Genomic DNA, 14,358 nt, shown 5'->3' with positions numbered 1-14,358 from the left:
ATTTGCAATAAGACTTTTAACATATCTAATTAGAGAGCATGGCTACATGCAAGAGTTTCCTTCCCTTCATTAATGGAAAGTCTTACTTGCTGAAAAAGTTTGTGACTGGCTAGAATGCTTTTAACAAAGGAAGGCAAAATCAAATCCTGAATTGGGCTCTGGTAATGTTAGCAGCAAACTTCCCGTAATGTTCAGTGGGCACAATGTCAGGAAATTTGATATGTAGTGATAGAGGGTGATGTAACTAAGTAAATGGTGGCAGTTCAGGGTATGTAACTGGTTCAGTAATGTGGGCTGCATTGCCTGCTATGCTAAACCAAAAAGCCTGTCTTAATCCAGCAAAGGTATGTGTGGTGTGCACTAGCACACAGCAGCTGCAATCTGCTTTCCTCCACCATTTGTGTGAGTGGCTGAACAAGCCAGGATCTTGCACTTAATAATAGCTTCCTGTTACACGCTTACCCGGAAACTGTAGTTAATGGCTTCCAAACAAGCCAAAATATGTTGATGTTTAAATTTGGCTTAATATTCTGCTTTGTTTGGAAGCCAATAACTTGCTTTCCAGTTTCTCATAAAACAAGAAGCTATAATCCTGGCTTGAAGCAATAATAGCAAAGAGTAACTCTGAGCATATGCAGAATGTGTTTCCTGCACCCAAGCAGCAGCCTCAAGTGGGGAGGGGGGAAGACTTCAAAGTTGGAGACTTCCAGAAAGGGCGATTCACCTTTTGCTTTGTAACTTTAGTACTGGTACATAGCTAAGGCGAAAGAAAGAAAGAAAACACCAGAGGCTTTGTAGATTTGGTACTCTGCTTAAGGGATGCTTCCTCCTGTATTAATTACGGAGAGGGTTGCCAGATTAATAATGACTTCAGTCCAGATGAGGACAAGTTTTGTTCAGGCTTCCTGAGAAACAAAAATAAATAAATGCTTGTTTGTTTGTTTGTTTGTTTGTTTGTTTGCTTAATGAGTTGAAAGTTTTATTTTTGTACTGAATGTTATTGGTATATGGCTTTAATAAACCATATATTAAAGGCTGCGCAGTCTGCATTTTGAACAGTTTTGTAGTGGCTGCAGCGCAGTGAACTCAGCTGCCTTGTAGACGCATCATTTCAGGGTTTACCGTCAGTTGAACGCATCTCAGATCAATCCCGTTCCTCTGCTGAATTGTTGCTGAGGTTCCAAACTCAAATCAACTCAAAATGTCTTTAAGTACAACTAAGCCAAAGACATACGGGGTACTGTCTTCCAGAATTTCACCAGAAGGATATGAAATCACTGATTTAGCAAGGTTTTAAGCAAGAACCCATGACTAGCTGAGGTTAGCATGTGCTCTGCTGCCAAAGCTTTTGATGAGTGGAGTGCTGGTTTTTATAGTTATGAAACCAAGCGTCATCCGTGGGATTTTGGACAATACTGAAAGATGTTTATCCATAGATGATGATGCAATTTCACTTTAGCTGTCAGCTATGTAACATAACAACACTGGATTTCAAGAAACCCTTCCAGGAAAAAAAGGCACGAGTAGTTTACTACTAAAACATGGGAGTAGTATATTTTCTCTTCTAAGGCAGGGGCAACTAAATATGCTTTGGTACCTTAAAACTGGAAAATGGGAAATCAAACGGTTCACCTCCTCCCAAATTAACATGCTTGAAAATCCACTGGGAAGTTGTCCTGTGCAAATTTCTAAGCTAGTGTCATATAGTTGTTAAACCAGGACCTGAGATACATCCCGACTGGGTGCCAGGAGCAGGTCACCAATAAATGACAAAGAGTATGTAAACTCTTCATAAGAAGATACAAGGTCTGCCCAGGAGTGCCAGGCCTAATGTGCACAGTGACTCTACTCCGTAGATCTTGGTCCTATGAGGCAGTTGTGGAGACAGAAGGTCCCCGCCTTCTGCCTAAGTCTCTTCCTCCCCTGAGTCCTTCCCAAGCAATCTGAGACTTTTCCAACTCCTCTATCTTTGCTCCTCTCTCTTCATATCTCTTCTGTATCTGGGAGACCAGAGGGGAGGTGGAGACACCAGCCTGACTCATCTCTGCCTCTTGGCCTTCCTCCTCTCCTGCTACCACTTCTGCTTCTGGACTCCTCTCTGCCACAGACTCTCTCTGCTCACTAAGCCCTGTTGCCTCTTCAGCCTCTGACACCTCTTCCCTCCAGGATTCTCCCTCTGACCGCCCATTGTCATCCCATCAGCAAACCCTGGGCTCTTAGCCTTTGTCCCTTGGGGGTCCCCCAGCTAGTTGCCCCCACCATTACACTGGGTGACCTTAGGTCCGTCACTGTCACTCAGCCTAACCTAACTCATTTTTCTTCATTGCAGATATGAGGAGGAGTCTGTGCTACAGGAACTATTATGCTGACAACCAGACCTGTGATGGAGAGCTGCTCTTTAACATGACCAAAAAAATGTGCTGCTGTTCCTACAACATTGGACGAGCCTGGAACCGACCTTGTGAACAATGCCCCCTCCCAAGCACTGGTTTGTATCTCTGCTGGAGAGAAATATCAAAGCTGTTGGCAGAATCTTTTATACATCTCAACATCGTGCCTGGAAGGTGTTTCGGCTGCTACATGTGCACATGCACAAATGTTGCGGCAAAGTCACCAATGCTGTGCTAATGTTGGGTTTTGTATGCAACATAACCTGCTTTTCCTTATCTAGCCAAGGTAGATGAAACTCCCATGGGTATAGAGGCAGGATTAGTAGACGATTGTCCAAGCTGCGATTTGATCAAAAACCCAATTCTCAACCACCTGGTGTGCGTAGGCTCTCCTGTGGCCAAACTTCCTCCATAGAGCATCACTTTCTCTTGCCATATAGCTGCAGGTAGTCTTTGGGGCTCTGTCTTCATTCTCCCTTTCCTTCAAGAGTATCAGGGAAATGGTATCAAAGTAGATATTATTTTATTATTTATTTTGACAATTTTTATACCGCTTTATTACAGTTGTCTATAAGCGGTCTACAAATAATAATAATAATAATAATAATAATAATAATAATAATAATAATAATAACAGTTACGACCCCCCCGTTATTACAACACTCATGGATTTTATTTAGCTATCTTAATTTAGGAGAATATTTGCTAGCTGCATTCACACATATAACCATGTTTTCTGTTGTGATAACCATAAATGTTAAACAAACCTAACATCTCCAATTTGGCCCAGGGTTTATTTTGTCATGTCTTTGTTGTTTACATTGATCTATCTAGTTTAATTTTAAACATCCATCCACAGCTTTGTCTACATATGATACTGGTTGTGTGCATAACCAGGTTAGTGTATACTTCATGTAAGGATTTGGTGAGTTTGGGATGAAGATTTAGAAAACCTTGCCTTTAAAAGGCATAGATTAAAAATTGAGGGTAGGTTGTTTGATTATTTGTGTGTTCTGAATCTTTTTACAGTATTTACATAGTTCCCAGAGCAGGTTACATCATCCTCATCCTCATCCTCATCATCAATAATTCTGTAAAATGACTGCATTTCCTTGAAGTTTGAATCAATCATCTTACTTTGTGACTTCAGGGAAATGTAATTATTCAGTGTGGGACTTTCCCTACACTTTTATTTCATTTTTTAGATGAATTTGCAACTCTCTGTGGAAGTCAAAGGCCCGGTTTCGTCATAGACATTTTTACAGGATTACCAGTTGGTGAGTTAAAATTCTGTTGAGATTTACTTTTCATTTCATATGGTATGTATTAGGGGAAAGGGGGTGTTTGTTTTTATGATTTGCCTTTTCCTGGGAAATAGTGAAGACTAAACAATGTGGTAGAACTCAACCTCCATGCCTTAGTTTGTCAGACTATGGCACCCTTCTTCCTGGGTCCTCTTAGCCTGCAGCTAACTTCATCCCCGCTACTTGGGATGAAGGTAACATAAAGGTTTGAGGACATTTGGCTTAGTTTGTGGACCATAGGTACCGAAGGGTGGAAAGCTTCTGGGACGAGCGCCAATCGGCAATGGGTTTGAAAGGGAGTCTTTTCTTTTTGCTAAAGCAGATTTTTATCTGACCTTTGACATCACTTCCTCTGGGTATTGAATTTAAGCGCTGGGGGGCGGGATCCTTTATGTTTGTGTATACTTTACGAGAGAGCAGGGAAAGGATTCAATATGAATGTTTTTCACACACTATAAGCCTGTAGGTGTTTCATAGCCAAGGTTTGAAAAACTCAAACCCAAAGGGGGGTGGGGGAAGGAATTCATAGAGAAGGAGCCAAGTATTTTTAGACAGAATTCCCTTCTTCCTTTTCTTGTTTTCATTTGCATGAAGAGCAAACTGGTGCAAAAAGCAGGATTGTACAATATGCCCCAGGAACAGAGGTTAAGAGGAAGTCTTTTTGTTTTTCTTAATTGGGCCAACTTCTGCTTCAAACGTCCCAATCTTTATTCCTTTGTTAATACAGATATTGATGAATGCCGCGAGATCCCCGGTGTGTGTGAAAATGGAGTCTGCATAAACCTGATCGGCAGTTTCCGGTGCGAATGCCCAGGGGGCTTCTTCTACAATGAAAAATTACTGATCTGTGAAGGTGAGGGGCTTCCTCTCAAGCTTATGACAGTGGTGTAGATATGGTAGTAGAGTGGCGTGCTGAACATGCATGCTGGCACATGTAAGGGGATAGGTTCATGGGCACAGCCAGGCTTCATCAGGTCTTGCTGCCTTCTTGTGTTTCCCAGGATTATTCTGACGGCCAGCAAACATGTTAATGTTCAGATAAGAGGTCTTTTGCATTTGTCGTAATCCCTGATGGTGCTGATATGTGCAGTTACATGTGCTGTAGCCACAAAGTAGAGGGCAGTAAGGTATGAAAGTGGGGGTGATTAGGGAGGCAGGAGAGGATATATTATTTAATGATATCCTTCCTAACTTGAGCTAGCAAGTTCCATATTCTAGCAGAGTTCCAAACATCCCCCAGAGATCAGCTTGTTGCTGACTCATCTGAGTCTTACTCTTAAAGATTCCTTCCTGGTAAAATCCCTTCTAATCCCTCTTAAAAGGAATAAACACAAGAAGCTGATTAACGTTAATATTAAAGTAGTTTATTCACAGATTCATTCAGGTTCACAGACATATCCCTGAAGGCAGGCTTAGGTTACATAACAACTAGAACTATTCCATAAAAAAGTTAGTCCCAGTTGACTGCGACTAAGAGTCACTTCTCCAAACACACAGCAACATACAAAAATAGAGAACACACACTGATCAGAACATGGAGGCCATGTGCTCCTCCATGCTAGTTCAACAGACCAACCCTCTTCAAGTCACATGTAGTGGAAGTCTGTCCCAGCTCAGGAGGAAGCAGGAAGTCTTCTCCTGAGTGGTACAAAATATCCCCTAACATGTCCACTGTAGGAATGTTGTACTTGACTGCAGTTTTACATCCCACAGTGGACAGAGGCCCAGTGCTTCTCTCCCCCCCCCCCCCATTTTGAGAACACCACTGTGGGAACAAGAGACTGCAGACAAAGGCCACAGTCATTTCAGTACCTTTTCTTAACTCTCTTCATCAGTCTATACCTGAGTGCTAATTCTTCCTTGTCATAATTATTCTTTGTTGGCAGTAACAAATTTAGAAACAAAGCCCAATAACTTCTAATTTGGTCACCTTATTACAGATTTGCAGCCATTGTTTTATTAGCATCCTTGTGATTGACTAATATGCCCTTCTTCACATAAACCAGATTTCAAGTTCAAGCTTGCTTGTAGGAATTCAGTGTGTGAGAGTTCAACTATTTTAAATGGTCATGCCTCCTCCATCTGTGGTAATAAACTGAGAAGTTTTACTAAAATGCCTCACTGTGGGCTAGTCTTTCGGATGGAAAAGTACTGTTCAGTCATATGCTATGCTTCCAGTCAGTAGGAAAGAAAACTAGGTCAAATAAAAGTAATGCTAATTGGGAACTTACAATGAGCTGTGAACTAAAAATTTAAAAATCAGGAAAGTGTATTCTAAAAAGTTACACTTCTGAATAATTGAGACGAAGGTAGCATAATAAGTTTGTTAAAATGAATTTGTGAATTTTAAATAATTGCATAACAGACTTGCAAATTATTTAATCGAACAAAGTTGTTTTGTGGTATTTAGCTCATTAGTTTCATGCCAAGCCGAGTGGTTTACAACTGCCCTCTCCAACAAGGTACTCCCTAAACGCTTTGGACTTCAACTCCCATTATCCCTCATTGGCCATGCTGACCGATGTTGGTGTAGCCCAAATCACCAGATATGGGGAAGCTGATTTACAGAGAGGGCAGTCGAGGAAGAGATGGAGTTGACCCTAAGTGACTTGAGCGCCTATTACTTTTTATATTAAGAAGCACGAGTGTCAAATGTTTGTGGTGCTCACACATTTCATCACGGATAGCTATCTTCTGCACAGCATTTACCTGTGCTGCCTTGCAGTTGTTGCTTCCTGGATGGACCTAACCTCTGAAGCCACCAAAGGCTGAGAGTCCCTAAAGACATTGAACAGCATTGCAGCTTTCTACTAGGTGATTTGTCAGTGGCAAAATGTGGTGGCTGAGGTTCAGGCTAGGCCTCCCTAGTCCACATTTCTAGAGGAAAACTCCCAGAAATGCCAAATGTCATGGTACCACTTGGCTCTGAGGTCCCAATCTTTCCAGTACTTCCCTTGGTCCCTATGGTACTATTGAGGATCCATCTTTATTTCAAGGTAAACAAGAAAACCTGGGTCTTTTCCAGTCTGTACTCTCAAATACAGATTTTCTACTACCTTAGAACCAACAAGCTAAGCACGTGCAACCTCAAAACAAAACATTTTATATACTTGGCAGGGAGCTGCATCCAATCCTGACTCTCTGCTGAGTCTTCCTTTATGATAGATAATGTTTCCAAACTTGCTAATCACACAGCTTGCATGTTTAGGTGTATACCTACAGGTTTTTTTAAACAGTATACTAGAAGTGCAGTGTGTAATGTTAGTGATAGTCCTTAGATTTATTAAGGTTTAATGGCATAACCTCCATGAGCTTGCGAGTTCACAAACTGAATCCCGGGAGCCCTGCACCCATTTTTGCCTGCCTTCAACCTGTGGGTGGAACCAAGACCCAATCTGCTGACCTTTCAATGGGAATGGAAAACTGCCATTCAGGTAGGTACAATTGTACTTCTAAGTACTAAGTACTAAGGTTTTGTTTGTTCTTTCCAACAGATATTGATGAATGCCAAAATGGGCATGTGTGTCAACAAAATGCAGATTGCATCAACACACCAGGTAGCTACCGCTGTGATTGCAAACCTGGTTATCGGTTCACACCAGTCGGCCGGTGTGTTGGTAAGTACTTCCAGCGAGTGTACTTTACTGCGAAATTCATGGCGACACTGATTTATTTTTATTGTTAATATTAAATGCATTGGTCACTTTTTCTTTGCCACGGCAATTTAAAGGGACTTACAAAACTTGCCTTTTTGCAAAGACATGTACTAAAAGTATGTGATGGAGGAGACTCTTGAGAGTCCCATGGACTGTAGGAAGATCAAACTTACCTATTCTGAAGGAAATCAGTCCTGAGTGCTCACTGGAAGGACAGATCCTGAAGCTGAGGCTCCAATACTTTGGCCACCTCATGAGAAGAGAAGACTCTCTGGAAAAAAACCTGATGTTGGGAAAGATGGAGGGCACAAGGAGAAGGGGATGACAGAGGACGAGATAGTTGGACAGTGTTCTCGAAGCTACCAACATGAGTATGACCAAACTACGGGAGGCAGTGGAAGACAGGAGTGCCTGGCATGCTCTGGTCCATGGGGTCACGAAGAGTCGGACACGACTAAACAACAACAACAAAGAGTACCAGAATATCTTCTTTAAATGCAATGTCGTATATTTTGACCACGAGTGGGCAGTTTTCTCTCTCTCATGAAGATGCCGGAGAAACTTTTTTTAAAAAATCATGTGTTTTCTGTTCTGGAAACCTCAAGAACAACCTAGCCATTACAGTTGCTATTTCTTTTGCTAAGTGTACTACAACCACGTTCTTTACTGCAAGCAGTTTTAGGGACTTTTGTACAAGTGCTTTGATCCTGCACATTTGAAGGCTTAGTTTAATTTATTAAATTTGCGACTTCAGACAACAGAAAGGCGTCTCAGAGCAATTTACAAGAAAAGTAAAATACAAAATTTCATAATAAATGATCAATAAGAGCTGTACAAATGTGCTAGAAGCGTTCATCCAAAATCACCAAAAACAAGGATAATCCATCCCATCCAGAAAAAGAAGGAATGCCAAAACAGCAGCTTAATGCCACACCATTAATGCTGTTCAGATGCCTGGGAAAATAAAACTATTTTTGCCTGGTGCTGAAAATATGACAGAGTTGGCACCAGGCAAGCTTCCTTGTGAAGGGAATTCCATAATTAGAGGGATGCCACAGAAAAGGTCTGTTTTATTGTTGTATCCCTCCAAATATATCCAAACACAGAGACGGACCTCAAAGTCCAACAGACTGGCCACTTCTAATTCTTCTGCCCCTTTTCTTTCTCAGGGCAACCAGCAATCTCCAAGGCTGCTGTCAACCTCTTTTTATCTCAGATAACAGCAACATGAAGTAGAATTAATGAAATTTCAATTATATGAGACATTGGTGCTGCCCCCTCCCAACCCCAAATGAGTTGTATTGAATGTTAAACATACCCAGAGGTGACCCATTGAAATTAATGGCCATGACCAGCTTAGGTCTATCAATTTAAATGGATCTATTTCAAGTAGAACTCAGCTACATGCAACCCTATGTGTACAAAGATCGGTGTACGTTTCTGAATAACACCGCCATTAGAAAGGACTTTAGCAGTATTTTCCTGGCCTGTTTTTGTTCCACATAGTTGGGTTTTTGGAAGAGCACCTTTTCCTAAAGTACATGTTTACATTGTTTGTAAGGCCTTTGTGGGGAAAGGGTGTAGACACAGAAGTGAAATTTCACTTTGAGAATAAATATCTTGTTTTGCCTGGGTACATGCAGTCACTTAGAGTGTGCTTAACATAATTGTTCCTGAAAGGCCTTCACAGAAACAGAAACAGGAAAATCCAGGGCAGCTGCTGATATGAGCAACAATGCCCCAATGTATGTTGGCACAAATATTACTTCCCTGAATTTTGCTCTGGCTTTCATAGGAAGAGAAAATAAGATGTAATGTTTGCCAGTTGATAAGAGAGTCATTTTAAGTAACACACACTGGAAAAGGTATAATACGTTGTTTGTGGCTGCATAAATCCTTAACCTTCCAAATTCACACTTCTCTGAATTCTGCAATCCTGTTCTCCAACCAAGTAATTTGTACAAAACTGCACATGCTAGGTAAAATGTGCATATATTAATAAAAATAATATATACACAAAGCATTCTATTAGGGGAAGTTGCTTGCAAAAAATGTATATATTGCATATAAAATGTATATATTAGCAGAAATTCACACTAAAATGTTGATGAATTTTTATGACGACTAAAAAAAAAAAAAGAATTTGCAAACTGATGTGGAAATGTGGACAACTGACAAGTTTGGAAAAATAAGAAACTAAGAGAAATTAAAATTGACAGATTCAGCCATCCATAGTAGCAAGTCCAAATCTTTCTCCTTTGAAGGAGGGTCTTGATTCCACATTCGGTTATTTTATGCATCCAGTTAAAGTATCTCAGATGAGAGAACTGGAAAAAGACCAATATTTGTCCATCAGAGGAGGAAACACTGAGCTAAACAGAAGAATAGGTAGGTTTAGTTTAGGGCAACTTCATATAGTTATGTGGTTTCTAAGCAGTAATTTTTGAAACTTCTGTTATTTTCAGACCGCAATGAGTGTCTAGAGGTACCCAATATTTGTAGTCATGGAGAATGCCAAGACATAGAGGGAGGTTACATCTGTCGTTGCCACACTGGATTCAAAACCAATGGAGACCAAACTATGTGTATGGGTACGTATGAAACTACATTTTCACCTTTCTGAGTTGTAAGAGGAAAGCTCTGTTTTGGGCCCTAATTAATCAAGGTAACAAGTTTCTCCATATCAGTTCATTACACTCCTGCAGTGCAGAGGATGACTCTTGGGCCCCTTCCAACTCTGTGATGCTATGAGATGGCTGCACAGTGTGTTGACTGCTAGCATAGGAAGTCTATTTTGGGGGGAACCCTGTGGTCCTGAATAGCTCTGTTTCCCAACCCCCTCGTATTAACTTGGATAGTGGCTGTTAGTGGCTTTGTGTTTCTTTTGAGTTCTGGAGTAATAATAATAATAATAATAATAATAATAATAATAATTTATTTATACCCCGCCCTTCCCGGTTCAGAAAACTGGGCTCAGGGCGGCTAACAACAAATTTAAAACACTTAATTGATGCAACAAAAAACAGCATAAAATACAGTATAAAATGTGAATAACAATAAATTCAGAATTCAAAAATCAATTTAGGGGGAAAATCCATCCAATAAACATTAGATGATCACCAGGGCTAGCTGGCTAAATTAGTCCTATTTGGGCCAGCGAGGAGACCAGGGGAGAATTAGCTGTGGGATCCCAGAGCGGGTAATCTTCATAAAAAGGGGAGGCGGAAGGAAGGAAGAGGAATAAAATATCATGCTAAGTTCAAATTGAAAGCCAGGCCCTGCGGTAGGAAGTTAAATGCTGCAGGGCCCTGGTCTCATGGGACAGAGCATTCCACCAGGTCGAAGCCATCACTGAGAAGGTCCTGGCCCTGGTGGAGGATAATCTGACTTCCTTAGGGCCCGGGACCTCTAAACTATGATTATTCATGGACCTTAAGGTCCTCTGCGGGGCATACCAGGAGATGCGGTCCCGTAAATACGAGGGCCCTAAGCCACAAAGGGCTTTAAAGATCAAAACCAGCATAGCATTACATTTCTAATTTCCTCATTTTTGTTCACAGACATCAACGAATGCGAACGAGACCCGTGTGGAAATGGCACGTGTATGAACACAGTTGGTTCTTTCAACTGCCGCTGTCACACAGGATTCATCCTTTCTCACAATAATGACTGCATAGGTAAGGAAGCCGACTGAGTCTCTTCGGGTTTTTGCACATTGCAACCATAGTAGTCACTAGGCCACTTGAGAAGGGCGAGAAAGGCAGCAATCAACATTGATGGTGTCATATTATGGTGCTGTATTGGCCTTGTGAGCAGGCAGAAAAGACTGAGATGCAGCTTCTAAGCTGGAAATAACCCCCATCACATGCTCCCTCACTTACCTAGCACAGAACTGGGTGAGAAAGGAACTAGAGTTGGGCGGCTAAATCTGCGTAGACCCTATTACACCAGCTGTGTGGGCTCCTGCATAGGATTACCTGCGTGTGTAATTATGTATAACGAACTTGGAGCGCTACTAGATATCGTGATATAATACACCAGAAAATAGACAAATACTTGAGGTCTTCAGTAGCATTTCCAATCCTTCGAGGATTGCCTCCCGCACAATAGAACAACAAACCCCTGTGTTGCAAACTTAACACAACAAACAATACAAGCAACACGCAGGCCAGTATACCAGATAGCACTGTAATTCTTATTGCATAATATACATGATTTAGTAACAAAAACAAGTGCACACATTTGCAAGCACACATTTGCAAGCTCTTCAAACTGGAATCAGGAATCCCTTTCTTGAGGGCCAGAGGCAGCATCTGGAGAGTCTGGTACTAGAGGGAGAAATAGCAAGTGTGATGTTGGTGGAAGCCCTCTTTTAATAAGTATGGCTGTTTTCAGTCTCCTGGATGTTAATACTGAAAATTATTTAGCTCCCTTGAGTGTGAAGGAGTGAGCCAGAAGCAGTGGATTATTGTGATCATGTGTCACAGGAAGAGTCATGTGACACAGATTGGACTTCATTAGCCAGCTCCCGGGGCTCTGACCTAGTTCCTTTCTCCTGCCTTGATTTGCTCTTGCTTTTCTTGATCTTTTGTCTTAGTTGGAAACTGGCTCCCAGTTATTTTTCCCTAGCTCCTGTTTACATTGTATTCTGCTCTGGTCAGACCTCACCTGGAGTACTGTGTCCAGTTCTGGGCACCACAGTTCAAGAAGGACACTGAGAAACTGGAACGTGTCCAGAGGAGGGCAACCAAAATGGTCAAAGGTCTGGAAACGATGCCTTATGAGGAACGGCTAAGGGAGCTGGGCATGTTTAGCCTGGAGAAGAGGAGGTTAAGGGGTGATATGATAGCCATGTTCAAATATATAAAAGGATGTCACATAGAGGAGGGAGAAAGGTTGTTTTCTGCTGCTCCAGAGAAGCGGACACGGAGCAATGGATCCAAACTGCAGGAAAGAAGATTCCACCTAAACATTAGGAAGAACTTCCTGACAGTAAGAGCTGTTTGACAGTGGAATTTGCTGCCAAGGAGTGTGGTGGAGTCTCCTTCTTTGGAGGTCTTTAAGCAGAGGCTTGACAACCATATGTCAGGAGTGCTCTGATGGTGTTTCCTGCTTGGCAGGGGGTTGGACTCGATGGCCCTTGTGGTCTCTTCCAACTCTATGATTCTATGATTCTACATTTTTCTTCATCTCTTTTGTATTTCTCCTGTTTGTCCGTTTTTGTTTTTCTAAGATCCCTTTCTGAATCGTTCCCTTTCGCCTCCTTCTGTTTCTGTCATTTCCCTGTCTGCTTGAGCTGCCAATAGGGGGAAAGGATTTGTAGAAGGAGAAGCAGAAAGGGGTGGGGGTGGGGAGTTCTAATGAACTCTCCTTTCATAATTCCTCTATGGAGTGCAATAACACTGACCAGTCCCTACTTTCTGAGGAGCCCCACCCTGACTGGGAGAATCCACTTTGCTCCCCAGCCACCCCAGCAGCCAGCATTATAAGCAGTTGCCGTGGCATGGCCAAGAGAGACCCAGGACTATGGAGATTGCAGGAGGTCTCTCCCTTCCCATTGCAAGCTAACACTGGCTGCCTTTGGGGTTCTCTTGTGGCTGGAATGGAACACAGCTTGTCAGTGTATGCACACTTGACTCCACCTTTAAATTTCAGTGCCTGCCATAATTTGCACTGCAGTCCTTCAGATGGATATGTAGAAAAGCAGCATTTATTATTATTATTATTATTATTATTATTATTATTAATTATTAATTATTATTTATACCCCGTCCATCTGGCTGAGTTTCCCCAGCCACTCTGGGCAGCTCCCAATCAAGTGTTAAAAACAGTACAGCATTAAATATTAAAAACTTCCCTGAACAGGGCTGCCTTCAGATGTCTTTTAAAGATAGGATAGCTGCTTATTTCCTTCACATCTGAAGGGAGGATGTTCCACAGGGTGGGCGCCACTACCGAGAAGGCCCTCTGTCTGGTTCCCTGTGACCTCACTTCTCGCAATGAGGGAACCGCCAGAAGGTCCTCGGCACTGGATCTCAGTGTCCGGGCTGAACGATGGGGGTGGAGATGCTCCTTCAGGTATACAGGACCGAGGCCGTTTAGGGCTTTAAAGGTCAGCACCAACACTTTGAATTGTGCTCGGCAATGTACTGGGAGCCAATGCAGATCTCTCAGGACTGGTGTTATGTTGTCCCGGCGGCCACTCCCAGTCACCAGTCTAGCTGCCGCATTCTGGATTAATTGCAGTTTCCGGGTCACCTTCAATGGTAGCCCCACGTAGAGCACATTGCAGTAGTCCAAGTGGCTGGAGATTATGTCCAAGGGCTGGACATTAGATATTGGGGGCCTGTGGGAGCTTAATTCAGTAATAATGGCCATTTTGGAAGAGTTGGATTTTCTGTCAAAATATGGTATAGTCATTTGGGTGGTGGCGTTGGCGGCAATTGCATTTTGCAAGCACCAAAAGGTGTTTTTTTGTGCCTGCCCTCCCACACTGAATATACCTGGCACCTGGAGGTTAGGCTCTCTGCTTTTTATTTGATTAAGACTGCAAGAAGAGAGGTGCCTTTTCCCATTTCATTCAAGGATCTGCCAAAATCTGAATGGGTGTTCCCTCTTCAAGTAAATAAGACTATTGGACAGCTCAAAGGTTCTATGCTACCTTGCAAACTGATGGATTGGCTTAAGGTGCTTTTAGTTGCTGCTGCAGTTTCTGCTTTGTTATCTAATGCTGAGGCCCTTTTCACCAGTCCTGGCATTCATTTCTGCCTGCCTTCGGAGGAAATTTATGTTTCCCCCTTTACTCAGGTTTTCTATTTCTGTATGCTTGCTTCATGCTCTGGGACCAACTCTGCTATGGGCAGAAGTTGGGCAGAGGCTAGCCTGGATGGTGGGGGCCAATAGCTACTCATTCTCCCTGTCTTATTTCTGCACATTCCCCAGAAAGAACATTTACAGTAAGTAACCAAAGTTGAGTTGAGTTTACTTAATATCGGTATTCTGCTTTTC

General features: G+C 42.2%; 1 protein-coding gene across 1 annotated transcript in view; it reads left to right on the top strand.

Moving 5' to 3' along the window:
* FBN1 (fibrillin 1) overlaps positions 1-14,358 on the top strand; it is a 216,013-nt gene that overhangs the window by 168,767 nt on the left and 32,888 nt on the right. Inside the window, 6 exon segments of the mRNA XM_053366046.1 lie at positions 2,330-2,488; positions 3,596-3,667; positions 4,422-4,547; positions 7,189-7,311; positions 9,816-9,941; positions 10,911-11,027. Coding sequence (XP_053222021.1) covers positions 2,330-2,488; positions 3,596-3,667; positions 4,422-4,547; positions 7,189-7,311; positions 9,816-9,941; positions 10,911-11,027 — 723 coding nt within the window.

This window comes from Podarcis raffonei, chromosome 14, assembly GCF_027172205.1.
Source record: "Podarcis raffonei isolate rPodRaf1 chromosome 14, rPodRaf1.pri, whole genome shotgun sequence".
In the NCBI taxonomy this organism is placed as follows: Eukaryota; Metazoa; Chordata; class Lepidosauria; order Squamata; family Lacertidae; genus Podarcis; species Podarcis raffonei.
The sequence above is the reverse complement of the archived record's forward strand: the minus strand, read 5'-3'. Positions and strand labels throughout refer to the sequence as shown.